The sequence below is a fragment of the Lepisosteus platostomus genome, chromosome 10 (genome assembly GCF_059453375.1).
Source record: "Lepisosteus platostomus isolate fLepPlt1 chromosome 10, fLepPlt1.hap1, whole genome shotgun sequence".
Lineage (NCBI taxonomy): Eukaryota > Metazoa > Chordata > Actinopteri > Semionotiformes > Lepisosteidae > Lepisosteus > Lepisosteus platostomus.
The window spans coordinates 42,577,118-42,602,494 of NC_142620.1; the positions used below are offsets into that span (position 1 = coordinate 42,577,118).

Consider the following 25,377-nt stretch of genomic DNA (forward strand, 5'->3'; position numbering starts at 1 on the left):
CTAGAATAGAAAGCATTAACGTAATGTACTCTTCTGTTATTGAACATTCGCTGCAAGACTACTTTATATCCTTACGCTAACACCCATAACGGAAATTCGACATTTGATTCCATTACAGCATGTCTTAATTCAGATGTGAGTCCACAACTGAAAACCTAAAAGGGCAGTTTAACCAAAGAACTGGCCTACAGTTGCACCACAAATCGACAAACATCCAATCCACCAGCAATACCAAAAATGCTGATAATTTACACGATTTCCAAGAACATTATGAGATATCGCTGCAATCTTTGGCTATTCCTTTGATTTCCATGAGAAGCAGCAACAGTTCGCATATTTTGAAATTTTCCAAATGAAAACCTTGAGAAAATGAAAGATAACTTAAAACTGAACATGTTTTTTATAGAAAACAATGTAAAATTCAGGAAGGTGACCTCGGGTACATTGAACTTTTCTTTTTGAATAATTCACAATTCATACTGCTGTCAGAGGGTGCTCAATAGAGTCAGTGAGCCCTAAGAGATGCTCTTTTACAAGTGACAGGTTTAAGAAATAAACAAATATTAGAACAAACCTAATTTCTGTGCACCAAAAAGACAAAGATTGTCAAATTATAATGACACTCCAATTATGAGGACTGCAGCCCAGCTCCCTGCTGTGCTACGGCTGAGGCTTCATTAATACTGACCTTCTGTGTCCATACTGCCTGCCACGCATTTTTCAGCCCCTATTAAAAAAGCTCTCAGCTGAAACCAGTCTTCTGCAGTTAGGGATCCATGCAGCTTCTTTCCACACAGAATGCCTTAATAACACACTAATGAAAGGTTTAATCCAAATGGGAGGCCATTCAACTTGAACAACTTGTAGCAGTTGTATCAAAACGGGCTTCTTTGAACACAACTTGTCTCCATGAGCTTACAAGGCATTTTATCCCAGACAGCTGACTCTCTCCTCCATTTGTATTTCCTCTCGCAGGTTACACCCCCCCCCTCCCCCGTCAGCAAGCCAATATTGGATTATTTTGTTTGTCCGTCGACGCAGGAGTCTGTACCCTCAGGCACGGGGCTTCGCAAGGTGCCAAGATCTGCTTAGGACTGTGGTTTTACACTTTGTGCACGGTAACACGAGTGATATAGCAGAAACAGGGTAACACACAACAAAAGTGTCATCCGAGCATGAATTACAGAGTCAAAGCAAGCTTGAAATATACTGAGTAGGGTTGAATTATATTTGAGTGACTAATGATATCTTGGTATCTTCCATATGGCAGTATCTCATCTAAATGAAGAAGATGCCAAAGAAAAGGAAACAAAAGAGGTTCTATTAATAATGCAGTTCATTTACTGGTACAATGCAGAGAGCCTGAGGGGCACTGCATACAACTACAGTGCAAACTTATTGCTTATCCGCATATTGGTGTCCTTATCACAAGAAAATGTGCTTTCAGAACTCCCAAAGGCTGAATTTCACATGCACTATTCAGATTTTAAATCTGCTTGGCAAGAAATGGCCTTTTGAAAAGTGCTGGGTGTTGCGGTTTGGTGATCTATGCAGTAGCAGCAGCAGATGTCATGAAAAATAGCAAAGTAGTTGAATATTATTTTCTGATTCACTTACCTATTTTAAACCTGTATGAACACTAGAAAACAGAGTAAAGCTTAAGTTTGGAAATGCAACCAGATGCTGGGGAAGAAAACACCACCGTTCTCCTTCTTTTGCTGTACTTCCTCCATTAATAAATATTGCTTTATTATTGCAAACATCACCATCCTGATTAGTTGTTTTTTATGAAAAGGTCTAGTAGACTAACATTTCGAATAAGCCTAATTTATTTGTTTCAGTATATTGAGTATCTGGATTAACTTTCCGAACCCCTGAAATGTACTTTCCTATTTATAGATTTTTCAGTATGATTCAGTATGCTATGCTAATAATTTATGAAATCAGAAAAACACATGGAAGAAATACTAGACTAACAGATTCTTTGTTTCTACAAAATGAATAGAATTACATTTCCTGGAAAGTTAGATAATTCAAATCTAGTCTGTGACTCAAAATGTAAACCAAAACCTATTTGGTACACATGGTACAGAGAGGAAGGCTGCAGTACATAAACAGAAAGCAGATGACAGATGAGGGATATAGCATGTGGTACTTTTTATGTGCAAGGAGTGAAACTAACTTCTGAAAGCAATACTGAGGATGCCGATGCTCACTGAACTTTCAAGAGATGGCTTTAACAAGCCTCGAGGCAAAGAAGCTATAAAGCAAATGTGGATGTATGGGCGCATCAGTCCGCAGTGTTTCATAAGTTCTCCTCAGGTTACTCTGCTGTTGAAAGGGCAGGTCAGCAACAAGGCTTCTTCACAAACCAGCCCCAACTGCATTGAACTACAAGTATTAGAGATCAGTAACAGGAATGACCCATTTTATGAATTCTCCATTTGATTCCCTCACGTCTTGATTCAATTGTGAGCCCACAACCAAAAATCTAAAAGGCTAGTCAAACCAAAGAACTGGCCTACAGTTGCACCATACAATCTACAAACTCACCAGACATCCAAATCACTAGCATTACCAGAAATGAATTGCTCGACTGATTTGTTGATTGGTTTTTTGTTGATGAATTATATCAGTACAAAACAATTATGTCATGGTGAAAACCCGAGTGATACTGCTTAAGTTCCTTTTGCTTAAAATACAACCTGGTTTGCAAAGCCTTTCATTCACCAAATCCTCATTGTTGAAAGTCTTTTCCCTTTAAATTGATCTTGGTCTTCGCTACACACAAAAACACAAAAAACATGTTCTATTGTCTTTGCACGAACAGCGCTACACCCCCTTCTCACTTTATTGCAGAAATGGACATTTCTCAACCACCTGAGACAGACTGAAATATCCCAAGGCAAAATTTTCTTTTCATATTACATTTTAATCCATGCTTCCTATTGAACAATGTATGATGTAAAATTTACAAATGAAGACAAATTCAAAGTGTGAAAAGTTGTATCCTTTCAAGAAATGCCTCCTATCATAATGGCAACATATCTAGTCTGCTATAGAGTCCAGAATTAAAGTGAGATTCATCCTGTGCTTTTCCACGTATTCTGCAAGTCTTAAAGTCACACAGTTTTAAAAAAACAAGTCTTTGCAACAAATTTTAATGTTTCTAAACAGTGTGAGAAGCTTTCACTTTGTGCAGCTAATTGAACCACTACAATAATGGCCAGTGTTAAGAAAACGTCCATCTAAATGTTTTTACCTCTTCTGCATTAGTAGCATTTTTTTATAAGGATAGAGATGACATTGTGGATTCTACTCCAGTACAGCAAAGTACAGCAAAGACCACCCTCCAGTCCAGTACATTTTGATTACAACAACAGAAAGAATAGAGGTTCCATAAAATGCTTCAGATTATTTTTGAGCATTTGTATTATGACACTGTTAAGACAACCACAGCAGTAGACAAAGAATGTTGAGTTTTATTTGAAAACACTGTAATGCAGTATACATGACAGCAGACAGCTCTGTACTATTAATATCTATAATATAAGCAATAGAGTGAACAGCCACATACAGAAGTAAGAGATATTTGACATCGGATGTAGACAGAAACATTTTTTTAGTGTGATTATTCCAAGCCTCTACTACTGTATATGCAGGGAACTTGTTCTTTTCAATTAATTTTTTTAACAGTCTCTCTACAAGGTGAATCTGAAAAATAACCTTCTCCAGAAAGCAGAATATCTGGTAACATAAGACCCCAATGACTTCTTCACACTTGTGAGCTACAACCTCACAGAGAATCATAGCTGTTTATCCTCCCATTCTTGATGAAATAAAACCATTCATTCATTGAATCCTCACTTTTAATGGACGGTGTTTTGTTTCCTGACATAAGAATAATGTCTGTGAGTTAATGCAAAGACTGAAGAGACCACTAGCAATATAATGTCAAAAGAATCAGGAACGTAACCCAATGTTTGCTAGAAAAAATAAAATCAAGGACAATTGGGTAGCATTTCTGGGAACTCTTTTTGCTTAGAGCATTTTGGCATGTCCTTTGTCCACACAAAATTAGCTTAAAAATGAAACCTCCAGTATTAAAAGTATCTAAGATACCTTTTTATAAGTAAATCTACAACAGATAAGGCCTAGCACTGCTTGCAATCATTCACACAGTAGAATCAAGTAATGTAAATGAAGGAAAAAACAATTTAAGAGTTAAAACAGTGCTGTCTATACTGAGGAGTCAGGTAATGGACACAAAGTCTTTAACGCTATTCCATTTTGTCTGCTGTCAATTCCCAACAGCTCATGGTTCGCATTTAAAATAAAAGCCAACACCACTGGCTCTCAAGTCACTCCAAGCAGCAATATCAACATAGCTCACACACTGCAGAGGGCTGTGTCTCACAAGTCAAAGAGGTGATTTTCGAGTCCATTTACTCCCTGGAATATAGTGATTATTTACATAATCATTTAACAAACCACAAGCTTTGCTTGCAGACTTACAAAATTACAGAAACTGTCAATTTCATCAGCTTTTCAAGGTCACCTAATTTCACCTTTTGAGATCTGATACATATACAGTAGCTTGCATTACGTCTTCCCCCACCTCCTTAACTTTTGACATGGTAACTAAAAACTAAAAAAAGCTGTAAAAAGATTTTTGATGGAAGAATAGAAGGGAAGCCAATCCACATTGCATTTATTTTCTGGCCACAAAGCAAAATCACAAGGTACATCATCATAAAAATTCCCTGACAAGTGCCAAGTGCCATTCCCTAGAACTCAACTGCTAATGTTATTCAGATTTGGAATTAAGTCTGCATATTACAACACCTAAAAGAAACATCAGCAGAAAATAACATACTATGTTAGATATTACTCTATCAGTTTGTGCCTTCAGAGAATGAGTTCTCCATAAAACCTTATTTACTCGAGTGTCTTCTAAGTTAATAGGCCTCAGTATGTCTAGTGTTCTATGGCACGTGTGCTAAGCAAAAGTACAGTACTCTGCATCAGCACATAACTCCCATCCTCTGTTAATTCAATGGCTCCCAAGTGTGAACTGTAAGGTTCTCCTGCTCACATATAAGGCCTGGTCTATCTCATCTCCAGATTGTTTTGAAGATTTGCAGAATCCATCACTTAAGATCAGATCTGCTGATTTGGACCTTCTTTCTTGAACACCAGGTTCCACACATGGGTAACATCCTTCTCTTGCATAGCACAGTATCTATGGAACATTTGCAAAACAGTTTAAAGATCACTCATTGCACTAAAGCTTTTAATGAGCAGTTTTATTCTTGCTTTCACTAAGTTTCACTATGTTTTTTCCACATTTTTGCTCCACTTGTGTATGTATGTGTTATTGTACAGCTTCTTGAGAAATGCTCATAAATACATTTGTATTATTATAACGTTTGCTTTGAAAAATTCAATATGTTCATGAGGGGACAATTTTTTTGACATCACAGCACATTTTAAACTGCTCCATCCCATGATCTGAGGCAGCAGCAAAACTATATCAGGAGAAACTTAAGAATGTAAGAAAGCCTGCAATTAAGAAAAGGGCCTGCTTGCCCACTTGATAGTTTAAGAGTTAGTGCATCAAAAATTTTGCCCATCAGCTTCTTGAAGGAGCCCAGAGTTTTCACCTCAATCCCAGCTAAGAAAGATATACACTGTTGGGGGTGCCACCTATTCTCAACCTTAAATTAATGCCCTTTTTAAATCAAACCGTGATACCATATCCTTGTTTCACTGGTGAACATGAAATCACCCCGTTTACACCCCTTACAGTTTTACAGACACAGACCGAATCTCCTCTCCATGTTTTTTGTTCAAGACTGAACAGAAGCACACATGTGCTGCACAGGTAAGCCTTTTCAAAGTACGTTTCGTTCTCTCTTTCACCCAAAACAATATTTTAGAGAAGGATAAGATGTTGTCTTGTTTCTGGAGTTGATACAGTAATGCATTTAATTAGCCATTGTTATGAACAACAGAACCTGACAGCCTTTCAGCACTTTGGAGTGGTTGTCTTTCAAAAGCAGTTCAATCTGTAGAGCACAAGAGCGATATGGTATTACTATTAATATCTCAACTAGTAATTTGTTAAGGACCTTCTGTCATCTGCCCATCCTATGGCCAAACATTTGCAGTGAAGATAATTAGACTGTGGTGCTATTAACACTCAAGCAGATTTCCCATTCCACTGGGAAAGCAGTAGAGTTCACTGTTTCTGTGACCTAGACAGGGAATTTAAAATGCATTTAGTCATGCAACACTTAGTCCTAACAGAGAATCTAAGAGTGAGATAGTTGTGGATTGCGTGAGGGGGTTCTGGGAAGACATACCGCTGTTTAAAAAAAACAAAAGTATAATCTTTTTGTTCCAAACAAAGGTGAGCACAATCACAATAAAACAGTGCATCTTAAAACATTATTCATGCCAAGAATCCAAGAAACAATACACCAGAACCATTATAGCAAACGATTTTTTTGTGTGGTCAAACAAGCATTTATATGCAGTATATGAGATTCCTCTAGAGGAATGAGCTGCTGCTGTTACCTGACCAGCTGCAGGAAGCCAGTGGGTCAGGTGATTGTTTAAAAAGCAGGACGAGGAAGCACCCAGGGTCAGTCTGTGGGAGTGGACGGCTGCTGTCTGACAGCACCACTCCCCACAGGAAGGACAGACCACTGACCATGGACTAAAGGAATTGTGAGTTTCTGGAAAAGAAACGAAGTTTTTGAACTTTTTGAAAAGTCCTTTGAGAGAGACTATGTTGAGAATTGTTTGTTTTTGCATCCGGTATTGCAGCTCAGCTGCTGTGCTGTGTTGTAAGACAGGGACTTCGTTTAGGCAGGAGCTCAAAGAAGAGCTTTAGTTTTTATTTTAGGTTTTCTGAACCTTGCAGCTGAGTTGGTGTGTTTGTTGGCCTGGACCCAGCTAATTTTAAAGATCCCATTACGACACGCCCAAGGGTTTGTCTCAATATCTATCTGAAATCATCATACCTGTACAGAAATTATCCTTCTGTGGGACATTATGGGTTTTACACAGAGGCTAAAGACCAAAAGAGCATAAAGACAACATTTTTACAATTAAAAGTCAATTACTGTACATTAACTTTATTTAAGGAATAAAGAAACAAGAAGGGGATTCCTCTGGTGAGGAATACCTGGTGACATAGTGGGTTTTTTTTTAAATTCCATTTTAATTCTGTGGCAGTTGTAAAAAGGATCACTGATTTGCCGAGTAATGAAACTCAGCTATTAAAATTATCTTGCTTTCCCAACCTATAAAAGGGTGGGACAAGCACAACCTTTTGTCTTCTGGTTAGTGAAAGACCTGGATCCTTTGGATTTGCTGCTGAGGTATTTTTAAGAGTACAAAGACATTTTTAGAGAGTATGAAAGTGAACTAAGGCTCCAGAAAAGAAGCTAGACATATATTTGTTGAATGTGAAATTGAGTTGAAAGATTAACCCTGTGCTTAACCTAGTAAATAAAAGAAGGATGTTTTAGTGGCTTCTTTTTCTTGCGGTGGATAACAGTATACAATTGAAATATCCTGACCAGTAGTGATGTGGCACCCCCCAAACTGACACAGTCAGAACAACTGAGACATAACTGCAGGTATAAGGACCCATTGTCTAATAACATAGGGTGCAATCCGTTACTGTTACACAGTCTATAATTCATTTTCACTTCCACACACAGCCTCCACCATTTCCAATACTGTACACTCATACTCAGCTGTGTTACTAGAAGTATAGACCGTCCAAAGGAAAAACTAACTACGCTATACAAAGGATTCTAAAAACAGTTTAAATTAAACTGTACACCGACATTCTGCTGCACCAACTAAGCTGTGTTCCTATGATAGTATTTTTTTCCAAATATTTGAAAGCTATCTGTTCATATACTTTCGTTTCCATCTCCATGAATTACTTCAAAAATTTTGTGGATATTAAAATCTCTAGGACAGTATTACAACTGGAAGACAATCTGAAGTCTGAAACAACTATGATATTACTTTCTATTACTTTCTATGAAAGCACAATCTCCATGAATGACTTCAAGAATTTTGTGGATATTAAAATCTCTAGGACAGTATTACAACTGGAAGACAATCTGAAGTCTGAAACAACTATGATATTACTTTCTATGAAAGCACAATTGTACACATCAGAATATTGTTATGCCCATTTCAGTACTCAAAGAAACAATAAAAGTCAAATCCCTACCCCTGCATGAATAACTTAAACACCATTTTCTTGCTTAATCGGGAGATTTGCCATTTTCTCAGATTTTAACTTTCCAGACAGTAAACCATTGATCTTTGGTGACTTCACACAATACACACAAACGTCAAGCTCACATTACAAAGACATCATTGTTGACAAATTAATGTACAAAAGTACGTTTCAAAAGCATACATCACGTGTATCAAATGCGCATTGATTCAGATAAAGAAAGGAAGTGTACAGCACACACAAAATTAAAATACACTAGAAAATGCTTCTTTGCTGATTTGCTGCCTTCTCAGAGCTTGTCAATGGAAGTGCTGTTTCCAAGTATAGGAAACTAAAAGCCTTCTCCCTTGCCAGGAAAATTGTTACTTCTATTAAATTAAGGTCAGAAGGGGAGTGCAGAGTACTTGAAAACTTCAAAGGTACTCAGCTCACTGCTTCAGAAATCTATCAAATGCTGGTGCTTCCTTCCAACAAGCACAACCACCATGTGCTCCTCCTCTGACTGGCCACTAGGCTGTGCAACAACGCCTTACAAACAGAAATCCCTCTGAACACAATGGACAACAGAGGTCTTATGGAAAGTTGTGAAGACTTCTGAGGAAAAAATGTGGGAAACTCCAGAAGAAAGACACAGGAAAATGAAAGGGGTAGGACAACACCTGACACAGTTTTAACAGCCTGCACAGAAATGCCATTCTTGTACAATGTTAATGATGTTACAGCTAACCTCATATCTGAATCTGAAGTAAAGTACCGACATGGTATCCATTTGTCTACTAAAAATTAAATTATCTGTTGTAAATATAGGTTTTCCTGCTTGGTTCTAAATACGTTACCCTTGTGTCATCATTTTCTCCATTCTTTTTCTTTTCATCAATATGTTCCTAACTAACCACATTATTGCAAAGGAGCAAGTAATAGGTTTATTCCATGCTGAAAAAAAGAAAGAGAACACAACGTTTCAGCCGTGGAGCCTTCTTCAGGTGTCACGGCCGAAACGTTGTGCTCTCTTTCTTTTTTTCAGCATGGAATAAACCTATTACTTGTTCCTTTGCAGCCTACGCATGCTGACGCAGCTACCCACCTGAATAACCACATTATTGTTTAACCCTGAGGAAGGACAATTCTGAACAACTGACCGAACAAAAAATGATTATAGGTTTCGGGAGATCAATTCCAAAGACTCTTCCAGATGTTCCGAATTTCTCTCTCAAAAGCTTAGGTTTCAGACAATTGATGTCTTTGTCAAGTCTGTCAGCCTTATTGCAATAAAAGATTGATCTGCTTTAAATGTACAGCCAGTAAGTTGATTCCACAACTCTGCTGTTCACCTATTCTGATCATTTCCAACTGCAAGATATACAGATGCGACCAACTTTTTAAACCACTGCCACAGGGGAGCTTTCTTTTAAATATCTGTGTCCAGATATTTTGAATTAGATTACTTGTATAAATATCTGAAGAGATGTTAAAGGACATATGTGAATTTCATTAAATCTACTTTCTATATGATAGCACACTGCCGAATCTTTCCTCTTTATTTTGTAGTAAAGCCATCTACATTCTTAATAGGTCATTTACCTTAAAAGATTTAAAGCACAGTCATTCTACTCAGGGGAAACAACTATGCTTGAAGTGGATTGTGGGAACTTGTAAACATGTCAATTGTATACACTACCTCCAAGCACTTTACAGTATTAGAGAGCAGCTAATATTGAGAAGGGCAATAACTGTTTTCTACACCAAAGCGTGCATCACAACCATCCTGCACTGAAAAATACAGTCAGCAGATGTATCTTTGGTGTCTGTCTACACTCCCTTCTATTACTATTTTAGGTGGGTAATAAAATGGATAACAGTTGTTAATAGTTGTTTATATAGGATAGATGACAAATATCTGACTTCATTTAATAACCATGCAATTAATCATTAGTAATGATCCCTTTGATTCGCTTTCTCTTTAAATATATGGCACTTATTTTTTTAACAGAATGTACCAATATTAATATCACTTGGATAAATGTGTTTTACAGTATACTTTACACTAAAAATCCCTATTCAAAAGTACAAACACATGGGGAGGTCAGGTAAACATGTACTGTATGTAATGGACAGGTCAACCCATAAAATACTATTGCACTACTGTTTTAGCTTTGTCCATGCTATTTTCTTACACTCCTTAGTTTTAAGTCATCATCTTAAGCCAACTGGCAACTTTAGTTATAATTTCTAATATTTTTACCTGCTTCATATTCTACAATATTGCCTTTTGTAATACAATGCATATCTGAATCTCACCAGGAAACCAAAAACAATTTTCTTTAAGACATGGTGGATGTTACCAAAGTTATCTTGCCATTTCCTCTGGCAAGAAATGCAGAGCACAACCAGATTTTTGACATTGATTTATAATGCATGCTTATCAAACGCTGGCTGGGAAAACAAAGACATTTCACATCTGATGTTAATCAGATTTGTTATCCTAAGTTACCACCCATCCTCGACTTGCAACATTCAAAAGCCCCACAGCACTAAAAAATGGAATTGCTAATGCGGTATGTCATGTTTCTATTAGAGCTGCCGAAAATGGTTTAAATTCTGTTAAATTAGGTCAATATGATTGATGAGGAAAGTTTATGCATCTGCTTTGCTGTGTTGATCCAAATCCAAAGGAAAATTATTAGTTTAAAAGTTCTGCTAATTATGTGATTTTCACAAATAAAAAAAGAAAAATGTACGGAGACTCGATTTTCTTTCATTTCTAAAAACAAAGTGCTGATACATAAATCGAAATTCTTGCAATAAAACACCCATCAAAAGCATTCTACTTCTCTCCCATGATGAGAACTATCACTTTGTGTCAATATGATTTCAGTGATCGTTATATTTATTGTCCGTGCAGCCTGGCACCTTAACGAATATTCCATTTAAAATCTATAAACGCTAACATGGATTTTCACATTTTCAAACATAACTGCAAAGGTAGGGAAAAAGCCTCCATTAACACCAGTTTAAAGCTATTTCAAGTTATTCATGAGCGCTTGAGTAAGCAGCCAATCTGCTTAATGATAAGCAGAGTTTCATGCTTATCATTAAGCAACAGTGTTGCTCTCTGTGTTGAGATCTTGTCAGATCTCAGAAGCTAAATTAATCAGTACTGTAACATGAGACTGCAAAGGCAAACCAGGGTGCTGCTGTAAGTGGTGGCAGTAGACCAGTAGGTGGTAACCTTCCCTCTGGACTAGAACCGCCAATAAATGAAATTCATAATTTGTAATTAATTCTGCACAATCAGATAGAGTAAAAATACATTATAACATATATAAAATGTACATAAAATATTTGCTTTTTTTGCATGTAAAACGGCCTGCTGCTTGTAAAACCTATAAAGGTTCTAACCACCATACTATGGGCAAATTAAGAAATTATGCAGAATTTCCTAAAAGCTCACACTATGTCAAGGTACCTTAGCAAACGTGTTCTCAGGAATGATAGAATTCATAGGCACAGCCCAGGCTTTCTCTATGATACAAGGACAGCACTACTGCTTTGCATGTGGAAGAGCGCCTGTGGGTGAGCAGGGAAAGATTACTGTGTAACCTCCGCAGAGAAGCATTCCCAGATCTCAGATACAGGGCTAAGAACTGCTCATTCAGCAGGGCAGAATAAAAGAACGGGCTCAGACCTTCCTGTCAGTATAATGACAGCAAATCCCCACCACCACCTTGCTTCATTGATTTGCGCAATCTTTGTTTCGATGATTAAGCGCTGAACCGGGACCGAGCTGCAGGCCTCTTAAAGCAAACCCTTACACGGACGGGCTGTGTGGAGAGGCCTGCCGAAATAAATCAGTTATGTGCCATGCATCACAACGGAGCCGGTCTTTGGATCTTTCACAAGAAAACAATCAATGTGCAATCTGCAGTCTTGTTGTACCATTAACAAGAAGGACATTCCCGACTGTATTCCGCTTGGCGATCAGCTGCTCGGCTGGGAGGAGTCTGCTCCTGACAGGCTCAAGCTTGGATTTGAACACCCTGCCCAGTTTCCCCTTTGAAATCACAAAACTGTGGCTGTGTCAGGATTTGATTTTATTAAGAAGGGTTTCTACAATGACAAAGTTATAAATCAGCCCTTTAAAGTCATATTAATAGTTCATGGTTAAAGGCCTACACTACTACAGCGCAAAGACACTACTATAATACTCAACTTCAGAATCACCTGAGTGCAAAAAATAAACTAGTTGTCGATCATACTACTATAAATGTATGCCATGATAAAGAAGTAATCCACTTAAATTAATTGCAATTTTCAAGCCTGCACTGCTAAGCCATAAAACACAACCCAAATAAAACATTATTGAAGCATAAAGATGCAATGCAGTAATACTTGACAAGTGGCTGCTGAACATTTCTGTAAAGCCTGTACCTTATCACTAGCCAGTGAGAGCCCAGAGACTATGCCTGGGTCCTGCAGGCTTGCAGTGAACTTAGCAAGAGATGCTCGCTACTCTTCCAATGGGTGCCCACTTTTTTAATACACTGTGGATCTTGCAATTTGTCACAGGATGATACAGATTTGCCTCTTCTCAATATCTACATATACCGCAGGGCAGTTAAAGGTGTCTGAAAAGTCTGTACAACCAGAAAATGCAAGTTACCTGGGTATAGAATTAAGAAAAAAAGTTGTAATTCCAAATTCAAACACAACTGTGGCACTACAATAGCAATGTAGAGGCTCCATTTTTTAAGATAAAGCATAGTTTCTCTACCATCGCTGGTAAGCCAGGACAACACTGTGCGTTGAAAAACTACCAGCGTCCAGATGGAGCACTTGATGTATACGGAGATATTTGTAAATAGCAAGCAATACCAAGAAAATAAATATTAAATTATGCAGTACTCACAAATGTACCTGTATATAGGTACATTTCCACATAAAGGACTTTACATTTGGTTCTGCAAAACAATTTATTTGATCAAATTTGATCAAAAGCTCAAACAGTCTATGGGGAAAAAGGCATAAAATCTTAAATAAGATAGTAACAAAAGAAAAAGGTCACAGCCCATTCAGAAGTTGCACATAATGAATGTTTATTTAATATAATAATGGTTTTAGAAGGAAGAAATGCTAGTGGAACTACAGGTTTTAAACTTCAAAAGCAGGGGATTTAAAAGATTTTAGTCTTATCTGGATGCTTCCTGAGTAGTGATATCACTTCAGATTTTCTTTCTACAAACTGTTACATAAAACAGAACATGACAGATTGCAAACTGAAAAAAAAACATGTGAACGAGCTTATATTTTACTTTGATATTTTGCCTTATTTTTCATTAGCATAAAAGATGTCTATGTGAAGAAAAACAATACAGTTGCCAGTACAAAAACGGTAATTTCAAGTCACGTTTATATTTGTGATCATTTCTGGTTATTTTCAATGTGAGTCTGTTGCAAAAAGGAATGAAACACAATATGTCTACCAGTGTTTCATACCTAAATCAGTGAGGAATAGCATTCCACAGACAGTGATCCAAATCTTTATCAGCCTACATATTCCACCTTCAGAGGTGGGTTAAGATGGCTTATTCACAGAAAATACAACCAGCCGGTACGTTGAAGTTAATAAGTCTGTCAGTGACTAAACGTTTAAACAGTAAAAATGGCAAAAATATGTTTAAGACAAAATACTGCATATATGTTTGAAGCAAATATCATAAGTAAAGAAAGGTCTCTGTAGAATACATGTCTTTTTCTGCATGCGTGGCTCATAGTAGCCAAATGATCCAAGGCAAGTTTCCACTTTGAAGATCTGCATTGGAACACTAGGGAAAGACTTAAAACAAGCTTACTAGAATCTGAAAAAATGATTCCTCTGTGACAGACTTTCTCACTTCTGTCCCATCTTTCCTCTCTCTCCCTCATAGCAGTCAAAACGCCTCAGTAATGACCCAAACAAAGCATGTCAATATCATACTATTTAAATATCTTATGGATATGGTATGAAATTAATGTATGCTAAATTAACTGAAAACAAGTCAACACTAAGGAGATCCTGGTGGACAAAGTAATCCAGTTCACTAATTTAAAGTCCTCCTGAAAGTATACTAGAATAATAAGCTGATAAGCTAACGACAAACAATACATGTTGTGTGTGCAGCCCTTTGCCTTTCAAAGGGAGATACAACAAAAAGTAAAGAGTTCTGTTCACCTAGCAGACATGACTACAGCCCTGATGACTGCTATTATTCTAGGGATGTCAAGGAAAGCCACCCAGTAAATCCAAAAAGTAGTTTGGGTGTGGAGCTGACACAGCTACAGTACTTACTTGAAGAAGGCTCCACAGCTGAAACTGTGTTTTCTTTTCTTCTGTTTTCAGCATGGAATAAACCTTTACTTAACTAGGAAGATGTGTGGCTCTGGGTTCTCATACTTGTCCTGTATTACATTACACCAGCAGCTGGGGTTTGACTACAAACAAGACGTTGCAGTGCATGCGTTAGTTCCTCTTCAGGAAACAATAAGCAAAGCTGGGTACGAGCAGCCGGGCAATCATTCACAGATCCCAACCGCAGCAACATTGCCTTCTGCTGACAGGTTTATTACACAGATCTTAACACGAGTTATTTAAAGGTACGCTGACACAACAGTCACTAAAAAGGGGGGCAGCACAGTGTTCTGTACAGTAAATAATCTTAGGAATGATGAATAGAGAGAACACAATACATCCACTGCAGCAAGTGCAGAGACCATGTCTGAAAGGATGAGTAGAAAAATACAACACACTAAGAGAGCACTATATTAATTCATGTGGTTCACTTTGAAATAACAGACTAAAGACATTTCTCTTTGCTTTGAATAAACCCTGCTTTTGTTGATTACCAGTGAAACTAAAGCATTACTAGAGCTGCGACTAAAAATCAATTTCTAAGGTAAAAATGCACTTGTAATACTACACAAAAATTGTTTTAAGTAGTAGTCGGGTTCTATAGCATAAAGAATGACAAAATAAAGAGCATATAAATATATTAGTATATACTGTTTTAACTGATGGAAATTTTTTCAGCATTCTTAAAGGGGAATTTCACTGCTATTTTCATATTATGGGCTTAGAAAGAATCAGCAACGATGAGTGCATTTCAAACCACAATAAAAGTAAAATGTACACAGTAACTTGTTAAACCTCCAATTTACATCACAAAATTGCTGACATTTTCAGGTAAGCTGAGCGCCATGTTCTGCAATTCAGAATGAGAAAACAAAAATTCCCATGACGTGTGAAGCCCTATAACACTGTTAACCAGCAGGCTTGTTAATACATTTCTTTTAATCCAAAAGAAATATTGCTTCTGACTTCGAGATGGTTTTTCCAACAGATACAACTTACTTGTTAACTCTGCACGCAGGTCACATTGGAACATTTCTGCTGTGAAATGTCTGCTGCACAAACTGTACTTACTCTCTTGTACATCACATTACATTAATCTTTATGGAGACTAGTGAGCAGGAAGGGCCGCATCATGCCACAATTCATGGGAATTCGAATGCGAGTTTGGAGCAACATTGGCAACTTACACCACAGTACAAACGTTTTGGTTTTGTGCTTAATTCAAAATTTGTCATTTTTTTCTAGAACATCAATACGTTTATTTTGTTACTGATATTTAATAACTGGTCTGAGACATTGGGACTGCAGTTCCCCTTTGAGGATAAAAACCAGCAACTTAAATGCATACCTGATAATGTTCACAATAGTCTCTTTAAAACTATGTGTTTCTCATTCTTAAAATGAGACCTCTGTTCCACCTTAAGTCCCATAGTATTTCAAAGTCCTTACTTTTCCATCTGATCCATTGTGCCATGAGGATAGTAATGCATAATGGCTGCTGCAGATCACCTAGGTGGTACTGTAATTCAGTGGAGATGTGGGTGCAATGGGTCACATTTTACATATAAAGCATTTAGTGATCCTTTGGGAAGAAAAATGTTATGTAAACAGAATTAATCAATTGTTCATTTTAAAGATTTTCAACAACATAATTACCCTCACAGATGTTTCTTACTTTTTTTGGAAATAAGTGCATGAAATATTGCGATTTATACAGAAGCTCTAAATGAAAAGAAAATCAACAGTATCAGCTTTTCTCAAATAACTGAGAATAATTAGTGAAACCTGGGTTTCCAAAAGATGTATTGGACAAGAGTCGTCTAATAGCTTTGGCTTTTGTTCATGGTACTTGACATCCTTCACACCTCCTTCAGATAAATTAATTTAATTCAGACATTAAAACCCTCCCTACTCTATACTGCCTCTATTTTCTACATACTCTGTATTGCCTCATATAGCAAGTGAGCATTTTTGATTAGAGCAGAAGTCAGTCGTTTGTGTTTGAGTTTCATCACGGACTAAATGTCAATAAATTGACTAAACTGTAGTTCTGCAAAGCATAAATCTCAATTATCTACAGGAACAACTGCATGGGGATATTTATTGAAAAGGGTTCGTTCATTTGAAGAAATTACCTTATTAACTTTAATGCTAAAATATATTTCACTTCTCGATGGCCCACCAAAAGCACATACCTGTACACCACACTGGGGGGAAAAAAAGACAGTACTAAAAACATTGATGGCATGCATTAATAAAACTAGAAATACTCGAAGATTTGTGGTGATCAAACATACAGACATAAAAATGTAAAAAGCATTGTTTTCAATACGAACACAAATGATAAATACAGGGGATGACTTAAAACTCTGAAGCATTCTATTCCAGAAACATGATGGTGCTACTTATGATGGTGCTACTGGGGCGGAGCGGTGGCTCTGTGGCTAAGGATCTGCGCCTGTGACTGGAAGGTTGCCGGTTCAAATCCCGCGGCCGGCAGAGGAATCCTACTCCGCTGGGCCCCTGAGCAAGGCCCTTAACCCCAACTGCTCCAGGGGCGCCGTACAATGGCTGACCCTGGGCTCTGACCCCAAGCTTCTCTCCCTGTCTGTGTGTCTGTGTCTCCATGGAGAAAAGCTGGGGTATGCGAAAAGACGAATTCCTAATGCAAGAAATTGTATAGGGCTAATAAAGAAACATTATTAACACATTATTACATTACATTATTTCAGAAAGGAAAGATTTATGGCTTCACCCTAAACAAATGTATATTTTAAAAAGCATACATATACAGTCCTGTATTTCTATAGAGGTAATAGAAATACAGGACTGTATATGTATGCTTTTTAAAATATATATTCGAAAACAATATACCTAAAACAACACAAACTAACATTTGCCCTCATTCAGCCATTTTCTTCAATATTGAGGCTAATTCCTTGAAGAAAATGGCTGAATGAGGGCAAATGTTAGTTTTAGTTGTTTTAGGTTGGATTAATAGCACACAAAAACTAAGCATTTAGAGAGATAAGCCAAGATTATTTTTAAACAAAATACCTAATATCTGTCCAAAGCTACAGCATGTACAGTGAAAATGGCTAATAAGACGTATTTTCCCAGCCATCTGAGGATATGGAAAGCTAAAACCTTGTTTATCTCGAGGTTACAAGAACAATTTCCTTTCAAAGTTGTTGGGGAAGTTTATTTTCAACACATTGGTTTTGAATGATCACTTGCTACAAGGCACGCCACATGAAAAAAAACTAGTACAGTACTGTCAGTCAAACCAGCAACCATCTTAACAGCCTCTTTCTGTTACATCTGGTCAGAAATGTTGTATTCAACAGATCAGTTCTGCACTGTGACAGAGAAAGAACATTTTTTTCGGCCACCATAGTGCTATCACATGCACAGGCTCTTAGGGAGTGAGCATCTGCTTCAGTACTTATTGACACCTGTGCACAAGGCATATACTCCATTCAGGATCTGATTCATGCATTGTGAATCTTCTCATGGGCCAATCTTAATAAAGCTACAGTAGGTAGGGCATTGGGTATTACAGAACAGACTGGCATGGACTTACATTAAGAATAACAATAGAAAAAATCCAGGTGAGAATGATGCTTTTAAGATAAGCTACCAATATAGTGCTCAGTAAAGGACAAAGACAGTCATATTCTGACATGATTAAAGACTGTTGGAATGTTGCTTGGTACCACCTTTTGAAGTGAGCACATCTATTCTCCAACACCAAAGTAGAGCATTATATAATCTACCCTTAGATTCCAAAGCTCCAGCTCATGATGACAACCAGCAGGAAGAAAGGACCTTATTCAGATACAATCACATTGACTACACATATGATAATGCTTTAATGATGCAGAGAGAACAGTATGAAACCATGTCTTTCCCAAAATCTGTTTTTTAGATCAAATGTTCAAAAGACTGTTCTTGATGATCATGAATATCCTGACATAAGAGCACACTATATCTGACTGACTGTTTTAGATCGTGTTGATTCTTTCTGAAATTGTCATTCTTAATACAGAGAATTACCACAACCTTTATATGGAAGATCAAGGAATATACATAAGATTTTTCACTTGAACCCCATAACTTGAGTGTTCATAAATAATGTACGGTATCTGCTACACAACAAGACAATTTTAACAAAGATTAAAATGTGAAGACCTAAATCGTTATGATTGAAGCAGACTGGAGTGAGGTAAGCAAGCTGATTGCTGGGCCCTGCTGAATAGGATCATCAGTCAATCACGGAGAAAAACACAATCCAGAACTGTGTGCCCTCTCAGGCCTTTTATTTTTCTCCAACACTCCCATCGATTCCACAGCACAAGTGCACCAGCAGACTCAAGATAATACACTCAAGTGGTCACAGCGAAGTCACTCTGCTGGACATGTTGATCTGGAAGGTTTCTAAAGAAGGCTCCAGCTACTGGAAATGTTTCTATGGCAAAGCCTTCCTGGACAAATACAACGGATTAGATCTGAACGAGATGGGCACTGCTCTGCATGGGGCGAGGATGACTAACTGCACTCGCAAGCTTGCAAGTTTGCCAGGTGCTGGCTACTGGACAATAACTGCAACCAATTTTGTTCCCTTGTGGACACGGGTCCAGATGAACTATGGTTTTCTCAGTTCAGTCTACAGTGGGACTACAGTGTCTTAGTGTTGTGCAATTTTGAGACTGTTCTGTAATCCAGAAATGCAGTCATGGGTTCAAAAAGTTTTCTGTTCAAAGATCTTGGTTTCAGAAACACCCTACTGCTGCTAACTACTGGACTGCTGCTAAGAACATGAGCAAACAAAAAATGTTCAGTGTAAGATACTGTATCTAGACAGTATGTTTGACTGCTTCATTGTTTTAGTGGTACTAATGATGGCAAACCAGAGTGAGATTCCAATGGATGAAGTAAAGTTATTTGAATCCCAGACACCTGTTAAATGACACCACTTAAATCAGGCATTTTAGGCTTAAAACTAATTTATATCTCACCCTAATTTGCAAAAAAAACTGATAATCCACAAAAATGTAAATACTTGAATTCAAGAGTTTCGTGTTATTAAAGAAAAATACCAGTTTGAATTAAAAATCAAATGAAATTTCTACTTGAAATGCAGTTCAGAACATAAAGTCATCATAATAATAATTATATGCTCTAAGCATGTCACAATGCCCCACTGCATCTCAAAATGCAATGTTCTCACTGCAACATCCTGATACAGTTTTTGCACCACATTGGTCCTTTAAAATCTCACTTGAAATGAAAAGCATTAGAGAAAGTGTGACACTAGGGGCTGGACTGCAAAACCATGGTGCAGCTTTTAATTTTCACAATAGTACAATTTCCACACAGAGATGTTCCTTTCTGTGTGTTGTACAGCCGTTTTTGTTGCTATTCTATCTGACTGTCTGTTCAGAAGACCCATAATAACCCTCCAAAACAGCAGTGCTATAGTAGTACATCCCTAAAACTCTGAAGGAATCTTCATTTTATACATCACCTGCTGTAACAATACCACTCCTAATATTCAACTGCCAGTTATCATAATCAAATCTGAGTTTTTGCAGAGATAAGAACAGCACTTTTTTTTGTGCTGTTTGTCTACTGTCGTCAACCAAACTACTAAGCTATTCTTAGATCTGATAGATGTAGTTCTTGAATAAAGAAGGAGCACTTATGGACCAAACAGGCTTAATTTTGTTTTGATTGGGCTGAAAAGCCTAGGAGAAAACTGAAAAGCAGCTTTATTCCATTTATAGCAGTAAGAACTTGTGACACATCCTCTGCCATCATGTGCAACCATTTCCAGGAAATGGCAGAAGCCACTGGATAGTCCTCCATTCTACACTGTCAATGAACCATTCCACTACTATACTCAAGTTCCTTTGCAGTTGCTCATAAAACCAAAACAGCTCAGTCTACTGTGTGTGCCTTTATACTTTACAGGAGTAGTACTGCACACCCTGAACGTTGCTTGTTCAGTAAATCAGGAACATAAACTAGGGCACTGACATTCCTAGTCCTACACATCTATAGTCCTGCAGGGTTTATAGGTAACTAAGAACACTAAACAGCTGAAGACTCATAAATAATTTAGACCAATTAAACCCACTTTATTCAATAAGGCATTAAAGGCTAAAACTAGAAGAACTAAAGGCTTTTTGGCACTGATAGCAAGTATCACTGAACTAAAGCAAAAAAAAAAAACATTTCAATCCTTAAAACAATATCCTCATTTTTTACAATACTTCCCAAAGCTTAAAGCCATGCATACACTTATGTCCCACGTTTTCTTTTTACACCAACTCTCTGCCTTGCAAAAAGACTGTTTCTTAAATGTACATGAAAACAAAAATCCACCCTAACCAAATTTTAAATGTGTGTACACTTGAAAAGTCGATGTAGTCTAATGCAAAAGTATGGCCGATGAGTTTTAAAAAAAATCCTCAAGAAAAACAAATTGAAGCTCGTCTTTCTTCAGATAAGAGTATCATATGTAGTCATTCAATACTAGAAATATTGCAAATGCTTAATTTTGAGTAGCCTAAGCTTTTGTTTTTTTGTTTGTTTCTGGAATAGTGTTCTGGAACAGAATGAAAAAAGCAAAAGTGCACACAGAAGCTTTTCACTACATGGGAATACCAGTAATTGCTGGAGAATCATAACAATGAACGTTTAAGCACCACATTAAGTTTACATCCGTTTTCAAGAAAACCCATATAACAAGGTTATTAATTGCAACATAAATCATAAACCACCCTGAATGATTTATGTCTCCTTGATTTATAAGCCATCATTTAAGAGTCCCTCCACCCAATTTCATTGACCATCTGTAACCTTACAGTTTGTTGTTCCTTTTTCAAAGACATGCAGTAAACTCAACAGGGCAGATATATGTTAGTAACATTAACCACAAGAAATACATCCAGCACAAAGGGTCACAGTCTAAGAATCAACAGATGATAATCTTCTGGTTACAAATGAGAAGAGGCCATTCAACCTATTTAGTCCATTTGGTCGTTAGACATACAGGACTGTCCCTAACCGAATCTAAAAGTTTGATGGCAAGGCAGTGAGCAAAAAAGTCCTGTGTCGTGTATTATCCTCACATATGGTCATGCGAGAGAGACAATCTTCTCCACTCTCCTGGCATTTAGTCTTGATCGTACTAGTTTTGACGAAATTATTGAAATATCACATCTATGTACAGGGAGTAGACACCAAAGCAGAGCACTATTAATATAGATACAACCTTGAAGTGAGAGACATTAAATAACACTGAAAGTCAGATGTACAAAATGGTCAGCCCATAGAAGAAAAACAGCTAAAAACTACTTTGAGCACTCAACTATGCAGGAATGAGCAAAGAAAGATCACACTCACTGAGAAAATGGCTTAATGCAGTATTAAGCTTTCTTGAGCAATAAAAGGGAAATACATCACTCATCAATAGAGAGACACTTATTCCTGGTAAGGTTTGCAGAAAGCCCAAGCCTGTCGTGGAAACAATGCAAAGTACTGCACTGCAAACTGGGACACCAGTCCATTGGAGTACACAGACACAAACAAATTCAGAAACACAAATGAACCCAGTCAGCATGTTTTAGGAAAGTTGGAGTAAACTAAATCATCCAGAAAAGACCCAGGCAAACATACAAACTCCACACATACAGGCTGGAATCCAACCCATGACCCAAGAGATGGGAGACAGCAACGCTAATATCTAACCCTAAACTAAATCATAAAGGATTCCTCCCAACTTGATCAAAAAATGTTCAACAACTCCTACAAAATATCTTCTGTATTCCAGTTGTTAAACAGCATCAGTACATTACTGTTTGTCAGCTGCAATGAGAAAATAGTGTTCACAATACAGATTTGATGACAAACAAAAAGTAGCTCTTTAAAAAAATCTGATAGTTTGAGATGTATGTCAAAACAATATTGTCGATAATTACTTCCTAAATAAACAAGACTTGTATTAGATGACAGAGAAAGCAACTCCCAAGTGTTATTTTACCACATCCTACAGCGCCTTGTTCAACTGTACTTATAGATTCAGACATGTTGAAATATAGAAACTGTGACTTTCCCCAGGTAGTCGAGTGAGGTACAGAAAGATTCCAAATAGATATCAAATGTCCACTTCCAAGAAAAAGCAAAATTAGAAACTGTGACTCAAGATTCAGCTTTCTTCTTCAGACTATTTTGTTTTCAACTAGAAATGGATTAAGCTTGCAACAAAAGCAAAAATTAATTCATAAGTGTGTGGCATTCTATCAATAACCTGTACATGTTTCACATTTGACTAAATATTCAGCTATACACAAACATAGAAACATCAAATCTGGTCAATGTCAATGTATAGAATTATTATATTCGAGTCTTTTATTATATCTGTATTTGTTCTAAAGACCATAAAATGAAAGCAAAAACAGCAAGCCTGTATATTTTCAAACTGTACCAGAAAACAGTTTTTTTAATACTAAATCAATCAAAAAGACACTCTGAACAACTCCTTGAAGCAAATGAATACCTCACCATCTCGATATAAATTCGATATAAACAGTTGTTTTTTAGTATCAGATGTGATATTAAACTAAGCGCCTGACTACTATTTCACATTTTAACAGGCCTACCTGCAAGCTCATATACAAACTTCAATGGTGAAGTAATACTTAATATTATTTACCTCCACTTGTCTGAATACATCTGGAATATACATAAAGTTCTTCCTCAATTCAATTAGTGTGGCAGGTTTTCATTTCTCCAGCCGATCTGCTGTGTAGTGATGGTGGTGCAGAATGGCTGCCACACATCACTCAGGTGGGTGCTGAACTTCAGGACTGGGGCTCTTGTTTGTGAAGCACTTTGGAATGAAAAGCACTATATAAATCTTATAAATATTTATATAAAAAGTAAAAGGTAGGACAGTATGGTGGTGCAGTGGTGGCTCTGGGGCCCCGAGTTCAATTCTGGACATGGGGTGCTGTCTATGTGGAGTTTGCATGTTCTCCCCTATGTTCTAAGGGGAGAGCGCTTCGGGTTTCTCCCAGAGTCAAAAGACACACAGGCAGGATAACTGGCTTGTGGGAAAATATTGTTTGTATAGTGTTTGTGTCTCTGTGGGCCCTGCGATGGACTTACAGTATGTCCTGTCTAGGGTGTATACTGCCTTGCTCACCAGGATAGGCTCTGGCTCACCGAAAAACCCTGAATCAGATGAATTAGTTAGACAATGGAGGAATGGATGGAAAGTAGCAAGTTTGAAAAACGTAGCATCTTGACCAAATTTTGGCTTATAAAAGGGCCATTTGACCATTCCGATTGAAATCAGGCCCCCACTGACCTCAGCACTTCTTGTTTTAATGAAATATTGTTTCCAGAAATAGGTGTTTGATGGAGAAACGGATAGACTGTGAGTTCTGGCTCTGAATGATTGAGGATACAGAGGATTTCGAACTCCCCTACAATACGGCATCCATTTCATCATCACTAATAAACAGGTGATTTTTAATATCATTTTAAAGCTTAGAAAAAGGGCAGTGAATCTATTTTAGAATTTGTGTTAACAATAGTTATAAATTACAGGTTATTGTAATCTTTTGTTTCTTACTTTTGGCCTCAATTATCTCAATACAATTACAATTATCTCAGTTTTTTCCCATTTTGTAGTTTATAGCGTTGCTTTCATCTGTCATTTTTCTGTCGTTAGCGCCATTGGTTGAGGCATATACAGGGTGTCGGGTCAAGTGATCTTCAAAGCATGTCAAGATGTGACTGTGAGGCTCAAATTTTAGTCTGTCCTTCTACTTCGTAACCAGTCTTCTGCTCAGCTCTACTGCACTTAGAATGCGTGTTCTGTCCATCGCTGTGGTGGGCTCTACTGAAGTCAGATTTTCTCTCAAACCTACAATGGTTTGATCGGTTCCTAGCATACACAAATGTGACAGTATTTATTTGGTTAAGGGGGGTAGGGAATCATTTTCAACTGTGGTCGGTTCTTCAACTTGAATGACTGAATTGAAAAAGTGGTGCACCGTGACTTTTGTGTCGGAAATGGGCTGAAAAAAAGTAATGAAGATTACTGGCACAGTTCGAGGCCTGACCGAACCGTGACTTGAGAAAATTGTTCTCAGCAAGCCATTGGGCAAATGTCCAACATGTCTTACAAATCGGTCACAGCAAGCCTTGAAATGTGAAACCCTAATAATGTTGCTCAATGTAAATGTTATTTCTACAAGTAATGTTCTCGCCTTCAGTGTTTCAGTAATAAAGAGAATTTGGAGATGACTGTAAATGAGGAACAAGTGAATACAATCCACTAAAAAAAAAAGTAGTGAGCTGAAGTGGTCTAGCTGCTATATTTGGTGTAAGAACAGGTGCACAGGTTTGCCTAGGGCACTATTTACGGTATACTGAAAATGAATTTAAAAGTCTGCTCTTAGCATTATAGTCTTTAGAGCAAATAAATTCACATGAAACAAATTCTGAGTATTAACTCCTGCTGAATCTCAGAAGTAAAAAACACATTATTCAGGCAATAAAGAGTTTCAAGTTAAACCTCACAGCCTCTATTCAAATGTCTGCAGTGCCTGAATGAATGGCAGCACAACACAAACTTCTGGAGATCAAAACATATAAAAGTAAAACAAAAAAGAGTGATGAGTTTGTTCATCTTGGCCTCATTTGCAGG

At 37.4% G+C, this 25,377-nt stretch overlaps 1 protein-coding gene across 21 annotated transcripts in view; it reads right to left on the minus strand.

Annotated features, from left to right (window-relative positions):
* The window catches only part of klhl13 (kelch-like family member 13), a 121,139-nt gene that overhangs the window by 91,696 nt on the left and 4,066 nt on the right, over positions 1-25,377 (minus strand). For 4 of the 21 annotated variants that reach the window (XM_088649054.1, XM_088649058.1, XM_088649052.1 and 1 more), the window contains exon 1: positions 689-947. The exons of 12 other annotated variants lie outside the window; for them this stretch is intronic. In XM_088649054.1, the coding sequence (XP_088505180.1) occupies positions 689-717 (29 nt within the window). In that variant the 5' untranslated portion in view covers positions 718-947. Of the gene's footprint in view, positions 1-688; positions 950-25,377 lie in introns of those variants that run through there. 5 more of the 21 variants (XM_088649046.1, XM_088649049.1, XM_088649064.1 and 2 more) reach the window with 3 other exon arrangements.